The 26,621-nt window shown below is 39.8% G+C and overlaps 1 protein-coding gene across 5 annotated transcripts in view; it reads left to right on the top strand.

Annotated features, from left to right (window-relative positions):
• MLLT10 (MLLT10 histone lysine methyltransferase DOT1L cofactor) overlaps positions 1–26,621 on the top strand; it is a 163,325-nt gene that overhangs the window by 127,768 nt on the left and 8,936 nt on the right. For all 5 annotated transcript variants that reach the window (XM_040967959.1, XM_040967958.1, XM_040967960.1 and 2 more), the window contains 5 exons: positions 8,512–8,690; positions 20,210–20,327; positions 21,607–21,679; positions 24,411–24,565; positions 25,849–26,037. In XM_040967959.1, the coding sequence (XP_040823893.1) occupies positions 8,512–8,690; positions 20,210–20,327; positions 21,607–21,679; positions 24,411–24,565; positions 25,849–26,037 (714 nt within the window). The remainder of the gene's footprint in view (positions 1–8,511; positions 8,691–20,209; positions 20,328–21,606; positions 21,680–24,410; positions 24,566–25,848; positions 26,038–26,621) is intronic.

Below are 26,621 nucleotides of genomic sequence, written 5' to 3' on the forward strand. Positions count from 1 at the left end.
GCTCCCGTAATTGTGTCCCTGCCTGCCATACAGGGGACTGGACGGGGCTCAGCCTCGCTTCAGCCGCTAACTGTGGTGGGCATTGGAAGGATGTACTAGAGTGGCAGCTGTCAGCCTATCTGTTTCTGCCTCTCAAATAAGTTAAAAAAAAATCATAAATGGACATAATTCTAATGCTCATCTGTGTAAAGCTCTTTATTCATTTCTTTTAGAATTTTCTGTCGTTTTAGTTGAAAGAGAAAGAGAAAAAATCGTCATTTGCTAGTTCACCCGCCCCCCCCCCCCCCCCCCCCCAGTGTTTGTGACAGCTGGGACTGGGCCAGGCCAATGCCGGAAGCCCAGAACTCAATTCATGTGGGTGGCAGGGCCCCAGGTACTTGAGCCATCATGTGCTGCCTTCCAGGTATGCATCTGTAGGAAGCCGGGATTGGAAGTAGAACTAGGACTCAGAACCAGGTATTCTTTCTTTTGTTTTCTTTTTCACAGGTTTTTATTTATTTGGAAAGCAGAATTACAGAGAGGGAGGGAAGGAAAGAGGGACAGAGAGAGTGAGTGAACAAGTAAACCATTGAGCATAGAACTACATTTAGGTCTCTAGTGTGTGTGGCAAAGGCCCTGGTATTTTGGACCATCATCTGCTATTTTCACAGGCACAGTAGCAGGGAGAAGTGGAAATGGAGTATCCAGGATGCAAACTGGCAGGTACATATGGAATGCCAGCTGCAAACAGCTGTTTAAACCACCGCATCACTGTGCTGATGCTAAACCCAGGTATTCTGAGATGGTAGCCTGGCATTTGAAGTGGTATCTTTTTTAAAAATTATTTTTCAAATTCTGTTTTTGATGTTGACATAGTTGAGAAGGATGCATGCCTATGTGGATCACTGATTAGGGTGGGAAGGGCCGAGGAGTAGGAAAAAGTGGATGAGACCATTATTTCCAATTTTCTTTTTCTTCTTTCTGAATTTGGAGGAAGAGGGGAAGATAAGGGGAGAAGCTGTACCCAGGAAGGAGCCCAGCCAGCTGGGGATGGGGAATGCCCATCCAATGTTATCCCAGGGTTTCTGATGTGGAACATGCTCTGAGGGTTCTGCTCAAATGGCTTTGATAGTTCCGTAATGCTGTGATTTTTGTTGTTCCAATGGTAAAGGAAATCCTTCCAAGGTCCATTGGCTGACACAGATCACTTTAGAATCACCATCTACCCAGATACTTACTATTAACACTTGGCTGGGAGAATTTTCCAATTTGTTCTGCCTTCCATGGTACTAGACATCCTCTGCAACCTGAACTTGTTGTCATGTCCCCTGTGTGCATCTGTGCATGCCATCCACTGCACCATCTTCAGTGACCAAGGAGGTCCATTCTGACACATGCACTCCATGATCAGACCACAGATCCTGCAATATTCCTTATGGTTAGAGTTCTGAGTCCAGCAGTCTAGTTGGGGGGTCCCCAAAGAAACTTCACCAGAGGTGACCCCAAACCTGATTCTTGTGTGTGCCAGCCAGTGTGGGGTCTGGCTCGGTCCATCATTCACATCAGCCCACACATACACTGGTAGTTGCAGTTGCTGGGTCAGGTCTGTCCCGAGCCCCATCTCATACACAAACCAGTGGATGCTGTGACCCCTGCCCTCCACACACTTGGCCCACATACATACCAGTGAATACTGCAGCCTAGTCAGAAGACCCGTGATAATCCCCTCCAAGCCTGCCCCAACCTTGGTTTCTGTGCAAACTGGTATGTGCAGCAGGCTGGTCCAGTCTGTCCTGCATCCAATTTAGCTTTTGTACACACCAGCCTAGCTCAGCACAACCAACCCCACTATTCAGCCCACACTTATGCTGATGGGTTCTATCACCTGTCCAGCCAGGTTCCCCCCCCCCCCCCCCCAGTCCTGGTTCTTAAGCTCACCAGTGAGAGCTGTAGCCCATCAGAGAGGTGCCCACAGTTTCCCTATTATGCTCATCCCAGCCCTGAATCTTGCACTTTCCAGGTGGTTCTGCAGTCTGACTTGACTGGCCTTGCCCCAATTACCAGTACTTGCTAGCTGATCTTACAGCAAAGCCCGACCAGCCTACATTTACTCTGACTCATGCATTCACCAGTGGATATGGTCGCTTAGCCCAGCCTGGCTCTCCCCATAAACCTGCTCACATGTAGGGCAGTAGCTGTTGTAACCCTTCTTAGCCTGGTCTGCCCATCTTCTCATGCTCACAAGCGAGAGCAGTGGCCCAGCAGAGGATTAAGTGGCGTTTTAAAAATTTTGTTTTTGATGATGGTTACGTAGATGATCAGGCTGGGAAGCTCCAGGATCAGGGGAAGTTGGGTGAGACCCCTAACTCCACATTTTGTTTTCCTTCTTCCTGTATTCCTATATGGGGGTCGGGAAGGGAGATACAGGGTGAGAAGCCACACACAGCCTCCCAGTGCCTCGGCCCCTGGTGATGGGGAATGGCCACCTGATCCCAAAGTCCCTAATGTGAATCATGCCCCAACGGTTCTGCTCAAGTGGTTTCAATCATTCTGAAATGCTGTTGATCTCGCAGATGCAAGGATAAGGATATCCTTCCAAGGCCCATTGGTTGATACAGTCTGCCTTTGAGTCTCTGTTTTGCGCAGATATTTGCTGTCATGCTTATTGGGGTAGTTGATCAGTTTGTTCTGCCCTTCCTCTGCTATGGTACCAGGTGTCCTCTGCAGGCTTCAGTGGGTTGATATATCCTCCATATGCCTCCTCCATATCCACTGCTTTATCAAAGCCACTGAGGAGGTCCAGCTTAGCACATGCACTCTTATTATCAGACTACGGATCCCGTCAAGTGGCATTTAAAAAAATACTTGTTTTTTTGAAAGCAGAGATGTAGTGGGGTGGGGGGAGACAGAGGAGAGAAGAGAGATTTTTGGGGGGGACCCTCCAACTAGACTGCTGGACTCAGAACTCTAACCACAAGGAATATTGCAGAATCTGTGGTCTGACCATGGAGTACATGTGTCCATCCACTGGTTCACTCTCCAGATGACCCCAGTGGCTTGAATTAGGCTCATTTGAAGCTAGGAGCTTCATCTGGGTCTCCCATGTGGATGCAGGGATCAAAGGACTTGGGCTACCTTTGGCTGCTTTTCCGGGTACATTAGCAGGGAGCTGAATTGGATGTGGGGGTAACTGGAACTTGAACCAGCACTTGAATGGGATGCTGGCATTGCAGGCCACTGATTTACCTGCCACATCAATCTGCTCCCACCCCTCCTTCCCCTATGCCTCTGCTTCCTCCTCCTCCTTGCTCTTGACTAAATAATCCTCAAGGCTGTCTCATTTATGCTTGCCCTTTTACTAAACAACTCAAGATGGTACAAATTTTGCCCTTTAGTCAGTTGGAATCTGTAAACAAGAGCTCAAGTTGGCAAACACTAATATTTCTGACACTAGACAGTTACACTTCTGTCTCATACATCAATTTGATGTAATTGCTTTTGGCATGCTACTAAAAACTTAGGTTTAATCACATTGTCTTGGCTTCTGCTCCTAGTGCATTGGTTTTCCTAAGATCACCATCTCTCTGTGTTTCCAAATCCAGTTGACATTTCTCAGCCTGTGTCATGACTAGGGTTTTAGCAGCATTGAATGCAGTTGATGAGCCCACTTTTCTTGACTCTGGCTTCAAAGATAACCCATTCATTGCTTTCTGCCTACTTCACTGGTCATAGTATTTTCAGAAGTTCCTCAGCAAACCATTCTTAAAGTGTTGCTGGTCCTCAGGACCAAGGCCCTGTTTTAAGGAATCTTCCATTCCCTCTGTTCCTGTTTCATATCAGGAAATGGCACTTGTAATCACCAGTGAGAAACCTATGACTCATTGTGCTGCTTTTCTGTACCGTTCCTACCACATAACTGTTAGATGCGGTGACTTGCTAGATGTACTTGAGACTGGTGTTTTCTCTTACCTACCAGCACTCCCTCAGTCCAACGAGGCATGATTTTGGTCTGCATTGTGTAATTGCCGCCTCTACGATCTTTCTGCTTTTCCCTCTTTGATTCTGCTTGCTTTAGTGGTAGTCTTTCAGGTGCCAGTCATACTGTTTGCTTTTGGTATCTTCCTGTGGTTAAAGCATAGATTCTCATCACCTGTCCAAGACTTGCAGGTGTCTTTGAGAGCTCCTTTCCCCATGTCCAGCCTTGTCTTCTATCATGCTATGTATTTGAGCAAATCTTTAATGTTTCAGTGTGTCCAGCTAACATTGCAACTGTTACCTTGGGTTATATAGTGTGTTTCTTCAGACATTTCTCTGTTGGCTTCTTATTTTTCATATTGTATCTTTTTTCCTTCCCATCGTAGTGCAGGTTGAGAGAGGGAAATCTTTATTTTATGCCAAAAATTGTAGTTTCAAAGTGTGCTCACTGGATTTTGGTTTACACACTCATGCAATAGAAGAACAATTTTAAGTTTCAAAATCAGTGGTCCTCCATTACCATAATCTGATCTTAATATTGTACTTTCAAGATATATACATGATTGTGTGTAGTACTGGTAATTGTAGTTGTTATGGTCGCTAGAGAGCCTGACAGTTACAGTGTTGTACTTTCTTGACACAGATACATTTTTAATTAAAGCAGTAACTCTACAACAGCTCTGACTACTATTTATTATAACTTACTGGTGGGAGAAAGTGCTGGGTTCTTTACATTATTTTCTCAAATTCTCACACAAATCCTTCAACATAGCTATTATCTGTGTTTTTGAAGAGAAAAAGATACTGAGGCTCAGAAAGGTTGAATACTTTAAGATCCCCTTATAAGGAAGGGCTGTGTCAGTTTTTTCTCAGTCAAAAGCTTGTGCTATTTTGATTTTAGCATGCTACCTCTAGCTAACTTTCTTTTGGGTTGTAGAAGTTGGAAATTGCATGTACAGTATGCTTTGAATGATCAAAATAAGTAGGTAATTAGCATTTTATTTTTTTACTGTACTTTGAATCACTTGAGTTCAAATTTCTTCCTTTTTCTTTCCTTTCTCTTTCTTTCCCTCTTCTCCTTCTTTCCTGCCTATCTTTCTAAATATTTATATATTAAAAGGCAGAGAGTAACAGAGCGAGAGGGAGAGAAAGAGAATGAGATCTTCCATTTGCTTGTTCGCTCCTCAAATGACTACAAGTTCCAGGCTGGGCTAGTTGAATCATGGAGCCCAGAATTCCTTGCTACTCACCCAACATTGCTTTCAGGAGCCCAGGTATTTGAGTGATCTACTGCTGTTTTCCCAGGTGCTTCAGCAGGGAGTTGTAACCTCTATGGAAAGCCAGCATTCTAAGTCATGCCACAACACCAGTCTCTCTAGGAATCTCCCTTTGATTAGTTCTTTATTTGTAGGTACTTGGCTATAATGCCTTGCATTTCTCTCATGTATCTTAATAGTTTATGGGTACTCATTGCCTGAGGTATGATACCCTAAGTTATTTGAAGGTGGAAATCTTTTCTGTTATTGGCAGTGCTTTTATAATAATAGAAAAAATAAACATTTGTTGAATGAACTATAATATAAGCAGCTATTATGTATTTTTCTCAAATATGTGCCTTGGTTTGGCATGTACAGATTATAAACAGCCATGTCATTAATGTGATCTCTCGTTTCTGTCCTTCACAGCTAATCTTCTTTAAAAGAGTTGTCTTGCCAGGATTTATTGCCCCATTCAGTGACTCACTTTTTTCTGGCTGTATCTTAAACGACCAGCAGAGTCATTTGACTTTTTTCTTTGAAATTCTGTGTTTTCTAAGATTTCTTTTGCTTAGCTTTCTAAGATGTCTGTTGTGGTCTATTAAATGGCTTTTAAATGGTAATGTACTCTGGGGTCATGTGTTCGGTCCTGTTTTCTTGATCATCCTGAAAACTTTCCTTGGGTGATCTCATTTTTGTTCCTGGGCTTTGCCCGGTGTCCATATCAGAAGCTGTAAATCAAAAGCTTATGGGGCCAGGTAGGTAACCAAAATGAACAAAGAGGTAAGTGTCACAATATGAAACAGTGGGAGGTCTTCTCTGTTAAAGTACCTGTGTTCCATGAGAATTCCAGACAGAATATTGATCTTTATTTTTCATGAAAAATTAGAAATCTAGATTTTTAAATCAGAAATTTCCACATTTCTAAATAGGAGAAGTTTGTTCAAACCTTCAGCCGTAGTACTGGCCAACAGAAGTCATTTTGATCTTGTCAGTTTACTTTGCTTCCAACTTAAATGCTTCACGTCTGATTTTCCTGCTGGGCTTCAGGCTTACTTCTATAGTGTTGTGTGATTTCTGAGTTCCGTGTCTCACAGACATCTCAGACTGTTGTGATCATACCAGACCTGAAGCTTGGATTAGGAAGTGGTTTCATTTATAGGATAAGACAGCTATTGGTTTGAATCCTGAATCTACTAATAGTCTTTACTAATAGGTATAACTTCCTCTATTTCTTTAAACTCTGCTTACTCATATGTTAAAGAAGAGCAGTATCTACTCTATCAAACTACTATAGCAGCAGTTACCTGCAGAAAAATACCATATAATTGACTGTTCTTAGTTGCTACTCCTAAGTCAGTGAATGGTATCACAACTCCCAGGCATTGATGTGTAAGAGTCATTTTTTTCTCTCATTTTTATTTTTCAGGTCTAACTAGTCAGCGAGTCCTATGAATTTTTCGTTTGTTAGGTCTCTTTGCCAGTCTTTGATCCCTGTGTTTGTTCATCACCATGACTGCAGCAGCACTTCAGCATCTGTGCTTTCTGCTGCCTGTGATCCATGGCTTTTAAAACACCCATCTGATCATACCATGTTTCTTGAAATCTTTCCTCTATTTTTCCTAGGCTTATAACTTTCAGCCTTCGAACTCTTAATGGTCTTCTTGGTCCTTTTGTCTGCTTATCTTTGTCTCATTTATGGACAGAATTCCTTAGAACTGACAGGATCTGTTGTATAGTACTTAAGTTTCACCTTGGCTCCACTTTGCCTTTCTAAGTAGACTTTCAGGGCACCATATCTTCCAGTACTTTTTTTGACTCCCACTCTCCATCCCTTGAAGTCTGGGAAGATACCCTCCTTTTTGTGCCTACAGTCCCTGAGGAGATCTCTAGGAGGGTATTCTGTATGCACTTTCCTAATTGTCTTATTTCCACTGAGTTTCTCTTCAATGGCTTGTGTCTCCAGGGCTTAGAGTAATGTGTCGCAAACAGTGAGTTCTCAGCTGTTTACAGAATGAACACATTTGCTGAATGAATAGTCCTCTTTTTATTTGGAGAAATTACAGATATAGGGAGGTTCTAGGAGTCTCAATTATAGTTGTAAGGCCTTTAAAAATTCTTCTGTTACCCTATAAGAAGATTGTAGGTGTTTTAAAATTAATTATGAATCAGTTATTTTTAGAATAAACTGAACATTGATAGAAATGACTAATTATTATTGCCTTCTGGTTATTTTGTTTAACCTTTTTTTTTTTTTCCAATTAATACTGTCACAGCTCACTTAGGTCCATTCTTTCCTGCTTTCCTCCTACTAAGTTCTCATGATCTTCTGTCCCACCATCCCTGGAGCCTGGTTAAATAAGGCCTTGCAGCCTGCCCAGTCTTGAGAGCATGTGCTGTTGATTAACTCTGGGCTGTAGAGACTGCTCTGTGTGGTGTAAGATGTTTAGCAGCATCATTCTCTTTGGTGTCACTGCCTAGTCTTGTTACCTGTATGTGATAATGATTATCTAATTTTTGAAAGATGAGATACTGTTCTTTCCCCTAGGTCCCTCCATTTTCCCTCTTACATTCATTTTCTCTCCCCTTCCTCTTTCTGTTCTCTTCTAGAATGAAGACTTTCTGCTTCAATTCTCCCTTTCTTGCAGCTTTGCTGTGGTGCTCTGAACCTTGTCATCAAATGTTCCAGCTTTTATCAGCTGTGCTCTTGCAAATGAATGATACCAGCATCTAGTAGTCCAAATCATTCCCACGATTTAGTTCTTCTCTTCAGTTCCTCTCCTACTTGTATGCACAATACGGTCAAACATGAAGTCTGGCTTTATCGTCTTTGCTCCATCTCTTTCAAATCCATCTATATTTGTTCTTTTGACTGTATCCCACCAGTGTCTTGTCCCACCCAGTCTAGTCCTGTTCAGTTTTTACTTTCTGTATTGTCTGTATAGAACAAGGTCTCTACATTTTAGACTTCCTTAATTATACATTTGAATTTGCATACTGAAACAGTTGATTTTTATGCAGCTCTAATTGCTTCTTTCTCCTATGTAGGAAACCTTTCATTACTCTTAGAAACTCCTAAAACTCCTGATATTTTTTTTTTTTTACAAACTCTTCCTGATTTGATCTCTGTTAACAAAGGCAGTTTAGCCAAATAATTATACAGATTCATTAAAAAAAAGCCAGTGTTTATTTGTTCAGTTACTGGGGGGTCAGTAAGAAATGTATGTATTCTGAATATAGTGTGTCTGATAGATTAGACTGCTGAGTTAGATATAATTAAATGAAATTTCTTTTCTTGCAGGTATTTACAACAGCAATGATGTAGCAGTATCATTTCCAAATGTAGTGTCTGGCTCAGGATCTAGTACTCCTGTCTCCAGTTCCCATGTACCTCAGCAGTCATCTGGGCATCTTCAGCAGGTGGGAGCGCTCTCTCCCTCAGCTGCATCGTCTGCAACCCCTGCTGTTGCTACAACTCAGGTAAATCATTACAATGCTCCAAAGTGATATATAGGTGAGTTTGATAGTATTGAAAATCCAGTGTGATTGGATGAAAATCAAATGTAAAGGAACTTTCTGTAGGAATTTATGAAGCACTGCAGCGTATATCAACTTGTTAGCAGAAACTCATTTTACAGTAGTCATTTGACATGATACAAGAGTGTGTGTCTGTACCAAGTGATTCTTTGCAATACCTAATAATTTTATCCTGATAATGTAAAGTTAATAGTTTCAGTAGCGCTGTTACTCTTAAAAGGAAGTAGATCTCAGGAGTATGAATCAATTTTGAATGTTTTTTTTCAAATGCCTTTGCTATCTTTTAAAAGCATACAGTATTCATAACTATTGTCAGTAATAGTGAAAATGTAAATTTTCTCGTTTAACCCTTTGATCTTTAAGTCTGTAGTTTGATAAGAGTCAAAATAGTGTATGTAGAATTAAAAAAAAATTTTGCTAGTTTATTTGAAAGAAGGACAGAGAAAGGCTTAGAGAAGGAGAAATCTTTCTTTTTCTGATTTATCCCCCAAATGGCCATAACAGTCAGGTCTGAAGCTCAAGCCAGAACCCAGGGTCTGCATCCTGATCTCAATATTGCTAGCAGAAACGCAAGAACTTGGGCCATCTTCTTTTGCTTTCCCAGGCCCATCTGAGGAAGCTGGATCAGGAGTAGCAATAACTCAAGTCAGCACTCATAAATGGGATGCTATTGTGAATAGCAGTGTGCTAAACTGCTGCATCAGAATATTGGTCTCACCGGGATTTTTTGGTAAAGATTTATTTGTTTTCATTTGAAAGGCCAAAGTTTTATGGAGAGAAAGAGAGAGAGACAGAGACAGACAGAAGGAAAGACAAAGATCAAAGGTCTTCCATCACTGGTTCACTCCTCAAATGGCTACAGTAGCTGATCTGAAGGCAGGAGCCAAGAGTTTCCAGGTCTCCCACGTGGGTGTAGAGTCCCAAGGACTTGGACCATATTCCTATGCTTTTCCAGTCCATAAACAGAGCTGGATGGAAAGTGGAGCAGCCAGGACACAAATCACACGCTATGGGATTCCAGCACCTCAGTGCAGGGATTATTCTGTTGAGCCACTGTGCCAATCCTCTCAATACTTAATTCTTAAAGTGTGCATATAGGTATAAGGAGGAAAGCAGGAAGATGTTAGAATGACTATATATGAGAAAAACAGAAAGATTGTAACTTTTAATGTATTTTGAGTGTCAGTATATATAAAATAATTTATTTTATGTGAATATTTAAGAAAATGTTTCACATTAAGTTTAATGTGGTAAATGTCCAGTCACTAACAACTAATTGAGTAGTTTTCTTGCTGTTAACTTGTAATTTATGTACATGTGTGAAAAATCCACTGTATAAACCTTTAGACTAAATACATATACATGCATAATACAAACCTGTATACATATGTACAGTTTTTCAGTATTTTCTGTAACTATATATATCAGAGCACAACACTGGAATATTTCTAATGCATGTGTGTGAATGCTGCAGTATAAGCAATCCCCATTCTAATTAAGTCAAGTATTCAAATAAACAATAGGCACTTCACAGAAAATCAATGGCATGATTAGTAGTATCCTCTTTGAAGGTGAAACTTAACTATTTGGTGAACCTCTAAATATGAATAAGGGGAGTTTAATTACTAGAAAAATTCTTCAACTCATTTTGCTAGAAAATTAAATTAGTCATAGAAAGTGACAGGATAAATGAATAGCTTTTATTATTTTGTTTTTTATTTCATGTTATGTTTGATTGGAAAGGCAGATTTACAGAGAGAAGGAGAGGGAAAGATCTTCTGTATGCTGGTTCACTGTTCAAGTGACCACAATGGCAAGAGCTGAGCTGATTTGAATCTAGGAGCCAGGAGCTTCTTTTGAAGTCTTCTGAGTCTCCCACATGGGTGCTGGTTCCTAAGGCTTTGGGCATCCCTCCATACCATCCCAGGCCTCAAGTAGGGAATTGGATGGGAAGTAGAGCAGCTAGGGCCACATACATGGGATGCCCGTGCTTTCATGTTGGCCCGAATGAATAGCATTTCTAAATGTAGCTGTTGATAACTTTGTAAACCTTGAACAAATTCTCACATGAAAATGTTTTAATGTGTACTGTTTTTGTCTTTAGAAGAATTTGTTTTAATTGTTCTGATTAATTACAGGCTGAATTAAGCAAAAAATCTCCTTTCTTTATTCTGTTTGTGAGTTTGGGGGTTGGCATTAGGGAGGTTAATGCAGGGAAAGGGTGTTAAAGAAAAATTTATAGCTAGAGGGAGAATTCCTTTTCACATGTGACTCAACCGAAGAACAAAGAAATCATAGTTGCAAGTAATCCAGGATTCAGACCAATTAAAATCTTTACTGTTCAGACCTTTCCATGTTGTAGTAAATGGGTCTGTTACAAATATGATCATCCAGTTAGAGTGAAATGCTGCATGCTGGGACAACTGCATCTGTGTTTCTGCCTGGCAGTGAATGCTTTCTGCCTTGGAGCTGAAGCTCATTTAGCCTGGCTTATCTGGTGCTGCTGTAGCAACCATCAGTCTCCAGGCAACTGAGGTACATTGACCTCTGAGCTGAACTGAGTGCAGAACTACTTCAGTGTATCTGCCCGAGACAATAGTGATGGTCCTGAGAATGAAAATATGAAATTTTCTAGGCAATGTGCAAGGGAAAGGATAAAAATATTTAGAGGGAATGGAATTGATAGGATTCTTAAAATTGGGAGTACTTGGCAGTTGAACCTTTGTTTTCAAAATGACAAAGTTTATTTCTGTTTAACTTCATATAGGCTCTGTCGTGAAACCATAAGATTTATTTATTGTACTTAAGTAGTTACAGGTAGCTGATTTAGAAATAATAAATGAGTAAGTGAAAATTATATTAAAGTAATTCAATTAATATCACACTAGCAAATACCTTAAAATATAATAGAGAAGAGAAATATTAAACTTGAATAATGTCACTTTCTCCCTTCCCTCTAAAAAAAGAACTTAATGAAAGTAGTAATTTATCATACCTATATTGGTGCCAGCATGATAAAATAGTACATTCTTGTTATTTCTGCTCTTGGTTTTAATAAAGATAGAACTGCTGTATGGCTTATTTGCTGTATTAAAAATCATCTGGAAAATGATCAGAAAGGTACGAACAGGAAAGGCTAATAGAAATGAAAGTCCGAGAACTGCTTGATCTTTGTGCTTTTCATGGATGGGGAAGGAGTTGGAGAACTGTGAGGCTGTGAAGTCTAATGATGAGCAGCCAACCTAACACCAGAACATTTTTTAGAAATCTGATACCCCCACTTAATATTCTTATTAAATCCTTTATTTGATATGTGACAGGATTCTGTAAAAGTTTGTGAAGTAATGCAATTATTTTTCGTTTAGCATCATTCCTTGAACTTTTAAATCCCCTTATACTATATTTTTTTGTGTAATTGTTCTTTCACAATAGTTTTTTTAAGTTTTTATTGGAAAGAGATTCACAGAGAGAAGGAGACAAAGATCTTACATCCACTAGTTGGCTCCCCATGTAGCCACAACAGCCAGAACTGAGCTGATCCAAAACCAGGAGCCTTGAGCATCTTCTGGGTCTCCAGAAGAGAGGTACAGGGTCCCAGGGTGCTGATTCACCATCCTTTGCTAACATTAGGCCACAACACAGGGAGCTGGATGGGAAGTAGAGCAGCTAGACAGGAACTGGCACCCACGTGGGACCCTGGTGCTTTAAGGGGGAGCATTAGCCAACTGAGCCATTGTGCCAGCCCCACAAATAATTAATTTATGGAAACTCCACTTTCCTTCCTATATACTAGTATTTCAGTAATATAGTTTCTTAACAGTGTTGGAAGATAGAGCTATCTATGTATTTGTTGTTGGATTGTAGGATTATGAGTACAGGTATAAATTTCTGTAGGCATGACATTAGTTTTGATATTTTTTTCCCTTAAAACTGCACTGTATCCCAGTTCTACACTCGTTCTGTTGTGTCATTGGGAAAATGCAAGTAGTTTTTTTCTAAGGATGATTTCTTTAATCTTGGAGTCTATGACTGAATCTAATGAGAAATGATAGCATTCTATTGTATCTTAACTTTCTTTTGCTTTTGGATGCAGTTTTCATGTCAGTATTTATGATTTCTTGTTTCTACTGTTGTAGGAAATGATATTGATTTGAAATCCATGTTAGGTTAAGTAAAATCCCAAGATTTATTTATATAATGCAGAAATCTGTATGTTAAGGTACAGTTCAATGACTAAGGTTTTAGAGGTTTCCATGACATTTCTTTCTAGCAGGTTTGAAGGGTGTGTGTGTGTGTGTGTGTGCTGCTGAATCCTTGATTTCTTTTTTGAACAAATTACTGGTCTAAGTTTTGGTAACAGTTTTGCAGTATTACCATAGGATGATGATGAAAAGGTTAAGTAATGATGCATGGTGTTCTATCTAGTAACCCTGTGTGCCTCTTCTTCTAAAAGACATTCTTTGAAAAACATTGTTAGGAGTTCTGGGTATATTCTTCTGATACAACACAAAATAGGACTTTTGGATCAGAATTTCGGAGTTGCAGAAACTTTGGTGCTCAGTACAGATACCTTGGCTTCGCTTCCTCAGTGGGAGTGCGTGTAAGTGCCTGTCCAGCCTGCACTGCAGGCCTGTCATGGATATATAGAATCAGTGTTTTAGTGATTTTAATACTAACCCTTGTAGAAGCAGCCTGATTACCTGTAGAGAATTACTTCTTTTATTTAAAACATATTAATTTTTCTGTTAAAATTAATTCCATACAGATATATTAATTTTTAGTCATTTTAAAATTCAGTTGTGAATTAAGGTTCTTTTCTAGGTCTAAAATTTAGTTTTAAAATGATCTTAAATGTTGTCTTTTGAGTATTTAGCACCCTCCCCCCACATATTGATTAAATATTAGCCAGTTTAAAACATCTACTTCGAGTTGGTCATTCTATGCAGTACTGTTGTCCAGCCATGAATGTTCACTAGCTGTTATACCTTAATCACTGCTACTACTTTGTCAAAACTCAGTTGTGGGCATTCAGCATTTGCCTAAACAATGGTTTTGAATATGTTAAGCTCCTAACAATTAGGGAGCAGTTTGGGGCACTGAATAATGTGGAATGATGCAATTGAACCTGACAGCTTTAACAGTCAGCCTTCTCATGGGACCTCAGTGTTGTTCACACTTGGTTTCATCTCTTATCACAAGCTGAGTATTAAAGCGTTATTGGTGGTAGCTGACATAGAAATAGTGTCTCTTATCAAAATGTTTTATATTGTACAAAGTTTGAATTAAACTGGAGACTATATGAAATTCTCCTTTGTTTTCCAGTCCATATCTAGTGTTCACTTATACTTTTCCTGGAAATTCCTGGTTAAACATACTGTATTTATAAGTTTTAAAAAAATGTGTGTGTGGGGGGTATGTATGTGTTTATATATAGTTAAACTATTATCTCATAAGTAAAACATTCATATGTCTAATTTTTAGGGAAATAAATTTTAATCTCTGAAATACAACCACAGTTACTATCAATATGATTGGGAAAATTTTCTAATGAGGAAAAATGGAAAAAACGTGGCAGCATGTCATAGTGGATAAACCCCCATCTGTGATACCACTCGGTCTCCTGACTGCTCCACTTGTGATCCAGATCCATGCTAATGGCGTGGAAGGAACAGAAGATGGCTCAAGTAGTTGGGCTCCAACCACCCATATGGGAATCCTGGATTGAGCTCTTGGCTCCTGGCTTCTCCCCTGCCCTGTCTTGGCTGTTGTGGCCATCTGGGAGAGTGAACCAGCTGATGGAAGATTTCCCTCTGGCTTTCCTTCTCTAACTGTGAAATCAAATAAGTATTTTTTTAAAGACAGTTAGGGGCAGGGATGGCTGCCATGCCTGCAGGCATCTCATGTGGGTACTGGTTTATGCCTCGGCTGCTCCACTTCTGAGTCCGCTTCCTGCTATTGGACCTGGATTAGCAGAGGAAGATGGCCAGGTACTTGGGCCCCCGCATGCACATGGGGGATGCGGAAGAAGCTTCTGGCTTCTACCTGGCCCTACCCTGGCAGCTTTGGCAATTTGAACCAACAGATGGAAGATCTCTCTTAGTGTCTGCTTCTCTGTTACTCTGCTTTTCCAATAAATAAACCTCAGAAAAAAATTGGGAAAGTAGACACCATGATACCTTATGACAGTAATTTTCAAAATCACAAGGTAAAAAGTGAAGGCTTACCACATATCAATTATTGTAAGGCCTTCACATACATTCTCATAGCATTGTTGTGAGATAAATGTGATTTCCCCCATTTTACAGATGGAGTTGAGAACAGAGAAACTTAGCTAATTATGCTAGATGAAAAGCCTATTACAGACAGATAATGGAAAACATTTTTCTGAAAGTATATATGAATTAGCAGTTTCACAAAGGAATACAATTAATGAGTAACAGGATTTTGAAGAATTGTGAACATAAGTGCATGTAAGGAGATGGCATTATGGCCTAGCTTGTGAGGCCCACTGTCTAGGACATCAGCAACCCATGTGGCCGCTGGTTGCAGTCCATCCAGCTCCCTGCTACTGCTGTGGGAAAAGCAGCAGCAGATGTGTGAGTACTTGGGTCCCTGCAACCACTTGGCAGGCCCTGATGAGGCTCCTGGTTCCTGGCTTCAGCCCGGTCCTGGCTTCAGCCTGGTCCTGGCTTCAGCCTGGTCCTGCCCTGGCCATCGCAGCTGTCTGGGGGAGTGAACCAGCTGAAGCAAGAGTTCCTCTACCTGTCTGTCCATCTGTCTCTCTTTCAAAGAAAGAAATCTAAAAATACTTAAATGTGAGGCCTGGGAAACTTAAAGAAGCTGCTCTATTTTAGAGATTGTTTAACCATTTGACTTTAATGTATATTGACAAGTTAATTATGCATCTTAAAAAACACTTGCTGTAACTTGCACTGTATGATTGAAGTATGCAGTTTCAAATTCACCTCTAGATGATTTATTGCTATAATACTTTCCAGATGTGAAATTTCACAGGTATTGTTCTTTAAACCCTGCTTCCTGTTTTTCTTTATAATTTTGCTTTTTAACATTAGGTAAAGGGAGACTACCCAAAACAATACTCACTTTTAAGTTTTTTATTCAGATAATTGAGTAATCTTAGCTTAACTGTCTTTACACACAGCTGACTCATTTGGAAGGAGCCAAGTGCCTAGGAATTTGTTCAAGCAGCTATTTTACAACTTGAGCTCTTTAAAAATATCTCTTGATCATAAGTATACATTTGAAATGTAAAAGTTACATGAATGTTAGTAGGAGAAAAATTCTGGCAATAAAATAATTTCATCTTGTTCATGTTTACTGTGGCAAGTCAGATTTCTTAAGAACTAGCTTGTTGGATCTGTTGCATTTTTTTCTATATTCTGAACTTCTAAATAAGGTATTCTTTAATGGGGACATGTAAACATTTTCTTTGATTATGATTTAGTTTATATACCTTTGTAATCATTTAACCTATTTTTGACATACTAGTCTTGCGTGCACATATAAAGTAACACTTCTCTTGGTCTTGTGCTAGAGCGTTGGAGTAAATGTCATAACATCTTGAAGGGGAGTTGTTTCCTTTGGGTTATTTATCTTGGTAAGGGGCTTCTTTAAGAAAGACCATATATTACAGGTTAAAAGAGAAAATTATTATGTCAGGAATAACTTACTTTCTTGAAATAATATTTCTGATGCTTATTAAGACTGCAATTGTATTATAAGAATTTATAGATCATGAATATCTTTCGCTTTGTCTCTAGTGTCAGCAGTCCTGTTATTTTAATACCAGTGTAGATCCAAGAGTATCTGTCCAAAAAAGCCAATTTCCTTACCTGAGCAGAATTACACTGAAATGTCAGGAAATACAGGTACTTCCCTCCAAAGAGATTTTCCAGTGTTTACATCATACTTTCTGAAGTGCGCTTTTGACATGTTAGTCATTTATTTTCAGTCTACTTTCTAAAATCCCATATCACAGGAACAGTATCCTGTAGGGAAGCATGTATGTAGGAAGGTTCCATAAATGCTTTCAGAGCCCATTATCTAAATTAACTATTTTATTAACATGGACTTTTTCTCCTTCCTCCTGTATCATAGTGTTTTCAATTATTAATAACAAAGACTTATGAGTTTAAAAAATGATGGCCTCTGTGTCTATATGATTGTCAATAAACTTCAAAATTTAAAATGTGGGAGGATTTTTTTTTTTGGCCTGGAGACATCAATAGAGAGGTTCTTCTAGGTTCCAGCATTAACCAATTCCACATATGCCCTAGCAGTGCATGTGACATTTGTAAAGTCATTGGTAACATGCTACCCAGTTTATTTATTTTATGAATTTCTTATTTACTTGAAAGGTATAGTTACAGAGAGAAAAGGAGAAACAAAGATACATGCTTTCCATTTGCCAGTTCACTGCCCCAGTGGCCACAGAGGAATCTGGAACTCCATCCCGGTCTCATTGTGTGGTCAATACCCACGTAATTGGAGCAGCTTCCCCTGCTTCTTCCAGGCACATCAGCTGGGAGCTGCGTGGAGTGTGAAGCAGCCAGGACTCAACATATGCCCATGTGGGATGAGGACATTGTAGGCGACAGCTTAACATACTGTGCCACAGTCCTGGCCCTGAGTTACCCATGAATTGAGTGCCTTAGATGGTTTTAATTCCAAAACAACTCTAATAAAACTAATAACTTACTTGAACTCTGTATTGTAGAAATGAAAATTTTTAAAACATAAATATCAGATTTTTAAAAAGCTATTTCAGTAGCTTGGGAAATCAGTCATTCAAGGTAATATTCTAATTTTAGTTTAGTAAAAATTTCCTGTTTTGTGATATGCTAAAATTTAAAAAATTTTCTGTCTGTTCATGGTCATTATGCAAATCAGTTATGATGTTGTAGTGCTTTCTGCTTTGATCTTTACTAGCCCAAGGGTTGATAGGACAATAGGATGGTGTGAAGACTTGATCAGAAAAACTTTGTGCGCTCTGAAATTTGAAGCCGATAGACGGATTAATATGAAGTCCCTGGCAGAAGGAATCCTTCTACAAAAAGTGTGTTTCTGCTGAGTCGGACAGTTTGATTCTTATCTGTTGCCCAGTGATTGATATTGAAAAGGTTTGCAGGTGCTGCGGTGTCAGTCTGTTTTACAACACTGGTGACTGGATGAGGATGGGGAGCCAGCAGCTAACAAGCTGGGCTGCTTTGCAGGTGCTAAGGCATCTAGGGCTGCCTGTTCGGGGGACGGCCTGGTCCTCCTGCCCACACGGCCTGCAGGATCCTCACGCTCACTCATATTCCTCTCTCCTTTCTAAGTGTCAGCTATTATTTGACCAACGAACTTTCTCAAGAGCTTATGTTTTTTCCTTGTTTCTACTTCTGGGTTATATATGCTTAGTTGATCAAAGTTGTGTCTACAATAGGAGTTATTTTGGCTCTCATTTTTCAGTTTGAGATACCTGAGACCTTAACACATGAAACTGGTGACATCTGTTTTTTCTGAGTTGGTTTTTGTATTTTTTTTTTTTGTTCTAAGCTATTTATGAGCAGCTAAGATTGCCAGTTCAGTTCAGGAGACGTGAAAAAAAATCTGTATCTTAGTCATTTAGGGATTGTGTTTTACATGGTCCTCTCTGACTGCATCCTAAGTGTCTTACGTGTGGTTGATCTTTAGGTGGAAATTAATGACTTTTTACTACTGAAGGCTACTTGATTGCTAAGTAGGACTTTGTGGGACAAATGTATTGACTTTGAATGTGTACCTGTAATAGGAAAAGTGAAACCAGAAATTGGCACATTGGATTTTCACCATTATAATGTGAACCTTGAAGTATACTCTTAAACATTGAAAAGCAAGGAGAGGATTCTGCATCTTGCAGATTATTTCTGTGAACTGCAAAAGTATATTTTTCATGGTTAGTAAGTTGGATAAAGGTCAAGATGTAATGTCAGGGGCCCGGCACAACAGCCTAGCAGCTGAAGTCTTCACCTTGTATACGCTGGGATCTCATATGGGTTCTGGTTGTAATTCCACCAGCCCCACTTCCCATCCAACTTCCTGCTTGTGGCCTGGGAAAGCAGTCTAGAACAGCCCAAAGCCTTGGGACCCTGCACCTGAGTGGGAGACCTGGAAGAGCTCTGGGCTCCTGGCTTCGGATCGGCGCAGCTGCGGCTGTTGTGGTCGCTTGGGGAGTAAATCAATGGATGGAAGATATTCCTCTCTGTATATCTGGCTTTCAAATAAAAATAAGTCTTAAAAAAAGAGATATAATTTCAGGATATGATTCTCTATGATATCTACTTGTTCCAAGTACTGTATCTTTGTCTCTTGTGACAGTTCTCCCTGTCACAGTGTACCACATCTTTTGTCCCACTGTTACTCAGCTTGATAGTAGAAGTGCTTTGGTTCTTTGTAATTGTTTCCTAGATTTTATTTTACTTCTGAAATAATACGCAGTGATTTTATTTGATAAAGCTTGTGCTTGATTTCATTCATGAAAAAGACATCTGCTTTGAAATTTGTGGTTCTATTAAGTCTGAAAATTCTTTCGGGCCAGTGAGTAACAGTACTTTGTATATGGGAGATTTGCTCCAAAATGCCATATTTGAAGGTTATAATATTCTTGGAAAGTGGGAGAGAGAGTGCAGATCAAAGAAGGCATTTTTATTACATTGGATTATGCAATACTTTGGCCAGCCTCTTTAGCTTCATCTGTTTAAGGGTTCATTTTCCCTTGTTTGGCACAGCTCCCAGGAGAGGCCTTCAGAATTGTGGTTAGCAACATGAATGAATTACAAACTTTGGACCAGCTCTTCAGTTAGTTGAGCTGGCCTTCTGCCAAGACGACAGTGCCTTATATGGGGTCAGGGCAAAGCCGTGATTCGTTGAGCCGTGCATTGTATAGAAAACATACTTGTGATGCCTGTTTGCTTTCTTTTAAAATCAAAACAAAACAAAACAGAAAAAGCAGCAGGCTTCCAACTCTACCAAAATAGGAAGTAACAAAATAGTGTGCAGGTTTTACTAATGACATAGTTGAGCAGTGGGAAGATGGCTCCATAGAGTTAACATACGAGTAGAAGTTGGATCTTTTGACTTCCTTAACTACCTTGGGATACAAGAGATTATGATATTTTGTTAATAATCTGTTGTCTCCCTGCCTTATTTTATTTATAAATGGTTTAATAAGATTAAGTACTTAGTTGTGTGTCCACATGGCCTCTAGGCTTCAGTATCAACAGCTACTTTAAGAATTAAAAGCAAGAATACTTGACTTTCAGTGTGGCATTTTTTCTTCTTTAGTTTGTAGTGATACAATTTTTTTCAAAATTTGGCATGTTCAGTTGCTAAACAAGTAAGAATAAAAATTACTTTTTTATAGATAATTACTAAATACATTAGATATTCAGATATTTTAACTTACAATTCTTTCCATTCAGGCAAATCCTCTGACTGGAGCCTCTCTCAGTCAGGCACCATCTCATATGTATGGCAGTAGATTAAGTACAACTTCATCCATGGCAGCTCTTATAGCTCAGTCTGAAAATAGTCAAACAGGTAAGTTCCCAAGAATTACTCGACTCTAAAATTGTATTCTGCCCAGTGTAATTGCCTCACCCATCCTCTTCCTAACCTATTTTATTTGTGGTTAACTGAGAATTGTGTCTTTTTTCTTAAGCTGAAGAATGCCAGTGGGAAGCGAGTGGTACGCTGTGTCTGTCTGAAGTGGCAGTGCTGAGGCAGGGCCTGGGGCAGCAGGGACACAGCCAGGCTCCTGAGGCGGTGGCTTGCGAGCTCACTTCTCAGCTCCCTGCACAGAGAGTAACTGAACACTGGGCTCTGCTGTGAATAGCCTAAACCTTTATTTGCATAATTCATGAAATTGCATTACACAAACTTGTTGTTTTTTTTTTCTTTTTCAAAAATCCTGTTAGAGAATTTCTACAGTGTTTAGTAATCCTGTAAAATTTTACCAGTTGACATTTTGCAGCATTTGCCTCTTGTACTGTTTTAATGAGCCACTGGATTTGCTTTGTTTCATTCCATCCTTAAGGATTTGTTGACATGTCCAAGCAGTCATGCCTGTTTGGGGGAAGGGAATGGGTTTAGCAGTTCACCAAGAATGGATCAGTCATGTCTTTACCCTTTAAGGGTCAGAGGTTACCTGCCTCAGAGTAAGGGGCCACAGCCTTGTCAGAGGCCAGAGAGGGTGAAGGAGGAACTAACTGCTGGAAAATACAAGTTACTTTCAAGGAGAGATATCTGGTATTTGATAAGGAATGTATTGGAGAATTTAAACAGTTTCCTTTTACATACAGAATTCTGTAGTGTCCTCTTTTTTGTTGGCTTGGAAATTCTTGGTGTGAGGATCTATGTAAGAGATCGCTTCTCCTGGGCAGCTCTCTCTAAATACACTTTATAACTTGCTTTGGGATGCAAAGTGTTAAAAATACAAAGCATAAGGATTTGCTGTGATAAGCATACAGATGAGCTGTCCACAGCTGTGATTCATTACTTTAACCGTAGAAATTAAAAGTGGCTGAGGGGAGGGTACTGCAAATGCAAACCACGCTTCTGTGCTGTAAAATTGAAAGGAATGAAAGAGCAGAACATAATCCATGGCCTTCTACGCCCACAAAAACGTGTAGGGACAACGCCTTACACGCCACAGTTCAGCAGTTCTAAACTAGCAACATGCTCCGTTTTCTACTTTCATAGGAACTGCAGAGAGTAGGAAAGGGTGAGTGTGTGTGTTAGTAGGAATCAGGGCCAGAGCTTAAAACTGCTGATCTGGTGAGAATGTCACTTTATCAGCTCTGAAATATTTACACTGCAGATCCAGATCTTGGAGACAATAGCCGCGGCCTGGTCGGCAGAGGAAGCTCACCCCGAGGAAGTCTCTCCCCACGGTAAGTGCTGTTTACTCTGCTGAGTACGGGCAAAGGAAAGGTTTGGAGATTTGGAAACCTTGTTATCTGCTATCAGTAGAGTGTACATTTCTGAGGTTGTAAAAGCATTCTGCAGATAAGAAGACAGCCAAGAAAAATGATTCTCCAGTTAATTTGGGTATTAATTTAAACACATGCTTAGATTTTCAACCTAAAAGAAGTACCTTTTTCTTATGCTTCCAGTCAATTCAAATTCTATATATTTAGCTGCTGATACTATTAACTCCTTGATTCAAGTAATTGATTTAGTACACAGAACCCTCTTAAAATCTCTTAAAGCTGCAAACAGCTTTGAACTTTGGGTTCTAGGTTTAGTTCTGCTCTGAGCGATGTTTTTAACTCCATATTCTCTAGTTCCTGTTTCCATAAACAAAGCTTGTCTGGCCAGTCTCACCACCTAGTTCTTATAGTGTTTGAATCAAAGTATAGCAAAGGTATTATATGGCTTGTAAAACTGTGTTAAATTCTACAGGGCAGCATTCAGGTACCGTTTATGAATTAAGAAATGTGAAATTATCAAACTGATAGTGGTATAGAAGACAGTGCAGCTTCAGTGATGGCTACCTTTGTTATTCCATTGTTTTCAATTTACACACTTTCTGGTTTGTTTTTCCTTTGTTCCATAATTTTACAAACTCGGCGCAGCATTAGACTGGGCGAGGGTAGAGAGCAAGATGAAAGAGTCTTTCCGTGGTCTTTTTTTCAAGTGTAGAGGAATGTCTATTAAAAATTAAACATTTTTAGATGATGAAAAACCCAACAACAGTATTGCTGTTTTACTGATCTATTTGGTGGAATGTCGGTGAAGGGACATCCTCGTTGTCATGGTACAGGTTCATGCATTGATCTCGGATCTTTCTGTTTCATAATGGTACTTCTCCTGGTGTCTGCCTTGATAATTCCTGAGTAAATTAAAAGTAGTATTTTTGCTGATTGAATACTACAGGATATTAAACATCCCTGTTTAAAACCAGCATCCTGATGCACACAGTGATAGAGTTATCCGACTGGCTTCTGGCTTTATATTGTGGTATGTCTATCATATCATTCTTTTTTTCCCAAAAACGAAATTTACTGAACTTTTTGTTCATAGTGTTTTGTGGAGGGGCCGCAACTTTGTGTCCTTTTTGAACTGAAAATATCACTAAAGTTTTCCAGAAATTACTCAGAATTTTTAGTTTTCCTTTGTCTAGTGTGTTTTCTTTTTTTGTTTAAACAGATCTTACTACATAAGTGGCTCAGTGGTATTTTTAGCGTATATTTCCAACTCTTGTGTTGCCCTTTCAAAATCACTCTAAAATGTGAAAGCGTGACGTGTACAGGCGTAACATATTACTTCAGGAGGGACAGTCAACTTCATGTAGCACACGGTGTTTACACATGGGAGAAAAAGCTCCGTCTGTTTTCTTACCTTCAGAGCTTTTGTAGAGGAGGTGAGTGAGCTGTGCCAGGCACCCTGCTCGAGGGGAGGCCTCAAGTAAAGGCCCCTGTGCTGTAGCCTAGCAGTGAAAGGCCTCACCTTGCATGTGCCAGGATCCCATATGGGCACCAGTTCTATTCCCGCCGGCCCCACTTCCCTTCCAGCTCCCTGCTTGTGGCCTGGGAAAGCAGTCGAGGACAGCCCAAAGCCTTGGGACCCTGCACCCGCGTGGGAGGCCCGGAAGAGGCTGCTGGCTTCAGATCGGCCGTTGCGGCCGCATGCAGAGTGAACCAGCAGATGAAACATCTTCCTCTCTGTCAATCTGCCTTTCCTATAAAAATAAATAAAATGGAAAAAAAGAGTGCAGTAAAAATTGCTTTTGACAATGTTTCTTATGAAAAAATCTTGCAGATAAGTGATTTCAAATTTCTGACAAAAGCTTGAAAACAATTTACTGGATTGTATTTGGCTTTTAAAGCTGAACTGGCAAGCTTTTAGTTTTTAAAAGATTAGTTTTGTGAAGTAGTCACATACACAAGCTTCTAGTTGATTTATTATTTATTTTTTGTGGACACACACACACAGATGCATAGAAGGCTTCCTGACAGAGTGTCAGTCCCATGGGTCACTCACTCCCCAGATGCAACAGCTGGTGGCAGGCCGAGGCCAGGAGCCAGGGACTCAGGCCAGTTCTCGCTGTTGATGGCAGGAATCCAGTTACTGGAGCGTAGCTGTTGTGCATCAGCAGGAAGGTAGAATCGGCAGCCTCAGCTAGGAGCCCAGCCCAGGCTCTGAGTGAAGTGCAGGCGTCCAAACACCTACTTCTGTGGGGATGTTGTTGATCATAAAGCCAGATTGCGTAGTTTTGTAGCTGCTTGTACTGTGCTGATACGCTCTGTTGTAAGGCAGGTGAGTGCGACTCTATCTGCTGGCTCGTCTTTCTACCCTGGTCTTTTCCATTTTGCCTTATAAAGCCATACCACATTGAATTTCCTTTACAGGCCATTTCTGAGATTATTGGTGGCATGTTTATATTTTCTAGTGGTTTCTAATTATCTAATATGGTCAGCTATTCCTTGATTTTACAATTTGGGGGAGGAAGAATGATAATTACTCAATTTTAGGGTAGATTATGGTTTTATCAATCCAGGAACTCCAGACTTATGGCATAGGCAGTCTGGTGTTAGGAACCTGTACAGGAAAAGGGGTCAGCACAGGGAGGAAGCCCGGATGCCCTCGGCTGAAAGCATTCTCTTCCTTGATTTCCAACAGATCGCCTGGCAGCAGCTTACAGCTTCGCTATGACCAACCAGGCAGCAGCAGTTTAGAAAATCTGCCTCCAGTCGCAGCGAGCATAGAGCAGCTTCTGGAGAGGCAGTGGAGTGAAGGGCAGCAGTTCCTGCTGGAGCAGGGGACTCCTAGTGACAGTAAGTAGTCACGCTCTTGTCTGATAAAGCTGGGCGGACGAACAGGAGCTCAGGCTTTTCTTAGTTCAATGGAAGGAAAACCTCTGGAAAATTTTTCTATATTTGCATATAATCAGGTGTAGCCAGTTTCTTACATTTTACAATTTGGAGGAGAAAAATAATTACTGAATTTATATATAAAGTTATATATATAATTTATCATATTTGTTAAGTTGTGTGATATAAGGTTTATACATATGCTTTTAATGTTTACAGTTTTAACTATTAGAGCTTTGCCTGATTAGTGCCTAAAAGAGTTAACAGGTGTTGGTTAGCTGCAGAGGTGGCCTGTAGTTTGGTTAAGGAAGAATGTTTTGGGGAGAAGAAAAATATTGTTTTCATTGATTTAAATACAAACTATTGCTTCTTTATTTTATTAAAATAAACAATTTTGCTTATTGTTTAAGTGGCCTAAGTGCCATAAATAGATATTTTTATGAATGGTTCTCTGACCCCCCCCCCAAAATGCTAATTTTGAGGAAATTCATGCCAGGCTAATCCTTTAAACGTGATTGCTTGAGGACAGGTTTAGCTGTCCTATTACATCTCATTTGGATGCACTAAGGGCTTCTTTGTGGGATCCTGAGGAGGGATCAAAGTTAAATCCTTGGGAAATGACCATATGTGTCAGTACCAGTAGAGTTTTGTCTTTTGAAGGCCCTGAGGTCATCTTAAACAAATATAACTTTTTAATACATAGAATTTCTAGCGTGTCCATCACTGTGGCCTAACAGCCGCACTCCGTGTTGCCAGTTGGGAGATCCGAGTAAAAGGAATTCAGTGTTTGAAGAGATGGGATCGGACAGCAAGCCTGTTGACAGAGGCACGGGTGCACACACAGCGCTCCCTGCTGGGCAGCCTGCACACCAACAGCAGCTGAAATGGGATCTGAGGGCATGCTCATTGCTAAGTGAGCAACAAGCAGAACGTGCGCTCTTGGTTGTGGAAAAGGGTGTCAGTGTGATCCTTTCCCATTGTAAACAGGACTTTAATGAATAAAATCATGGCATTTCAGATTTCAAAATAAGCCTTTTGTATTGTCATTAATAATCCCCTTCTGTTTTAAATCTTATTAATAAAACATATTTGTCATATGCATACTAAAGAAGAAAATTTGTTTATATACATATATTCAGGAATCAACTGTAATCATTTAGTATATTTTAGAGAATTTTATTTTTATACTGCATCCTTAAAATGCTTAGTGTGTGGACTTTGTTGAAAACCATCCAAATGTTTGCTAGTTTTAGGAATGTTGAAATCATTACACCAACTACAAGTTGAAAATCGAAGATTAGAGGAGCAAATTAAAAACTTGACTGCCAAAAAGGAGCGTCTCCAGTTACTAAATGCACAGCTTTCAGTGCCTTTTCCAACAATTACAACAAACCCTAGTCCGTCTCATCAAATTCATGCATTCTCAGCACAGACTGGTGAGCATAAGGTTTAATTTGTATATAAAGCAATGATATTCGTGCAAAAATTGACTAGTAACCTACTGGTCATGAACCAGTTACTAGTAACCTGTTACATGAACCTGTAGAAAAGAAATGATTATTTATTTATTTAGAAGTGTATTTTCTTTATTTGAAAGCTGGAGCGAGAGTCTTCCATCTGCAGTTCATTCCCCACATGGTTACAAGGGCCAGAGGTGGGCCTGCTTCTTGGGTCTTCCATGTGGGTGTAGGCACCTAAGGCCTTGGGCCATCTGCCTGCTGCTTGCCCAGGCACATTAGCAGGGAGCTGGATGGGAAGTGGAACAACTGGGACACGAACTGGCGCCCATATGGGATGACGATGTTACAGGTGGTGGTGGCGGCTTTACCTGCTATGCCACAATGCCAGCTCTGATAGTTTATTTTTAAGGGTATAAAGAATCATATTTAGTGGTCAAACCTGAATTTCTTCTGCCTTATTTAGTACCTAATATAATTATTTAAATTGATTCAAATATGTAATAACCTCATTAACTAAAAGATAAAATATTGTTCAAACTGGTTTTGGCTAAACATAATAT

This window comes from Ochotona curzoniae, unplaced genomic scaffold (assembly GCF_017591425.1).
Source record: "Ochotona curzoniae isolate NIBS_2020 unplaced genomic scaffold, NIBS_Ocur_1.0 scaffold_4683, whole genome shotgun sequence".
In the NCBI taxonomy this organism is placed as follows: Eukaryota; Metazoa; Chordata; class Mammalia; order Lagomorpha; family Ochotonidae; genus Ochotona; species Ochotona curzoniae.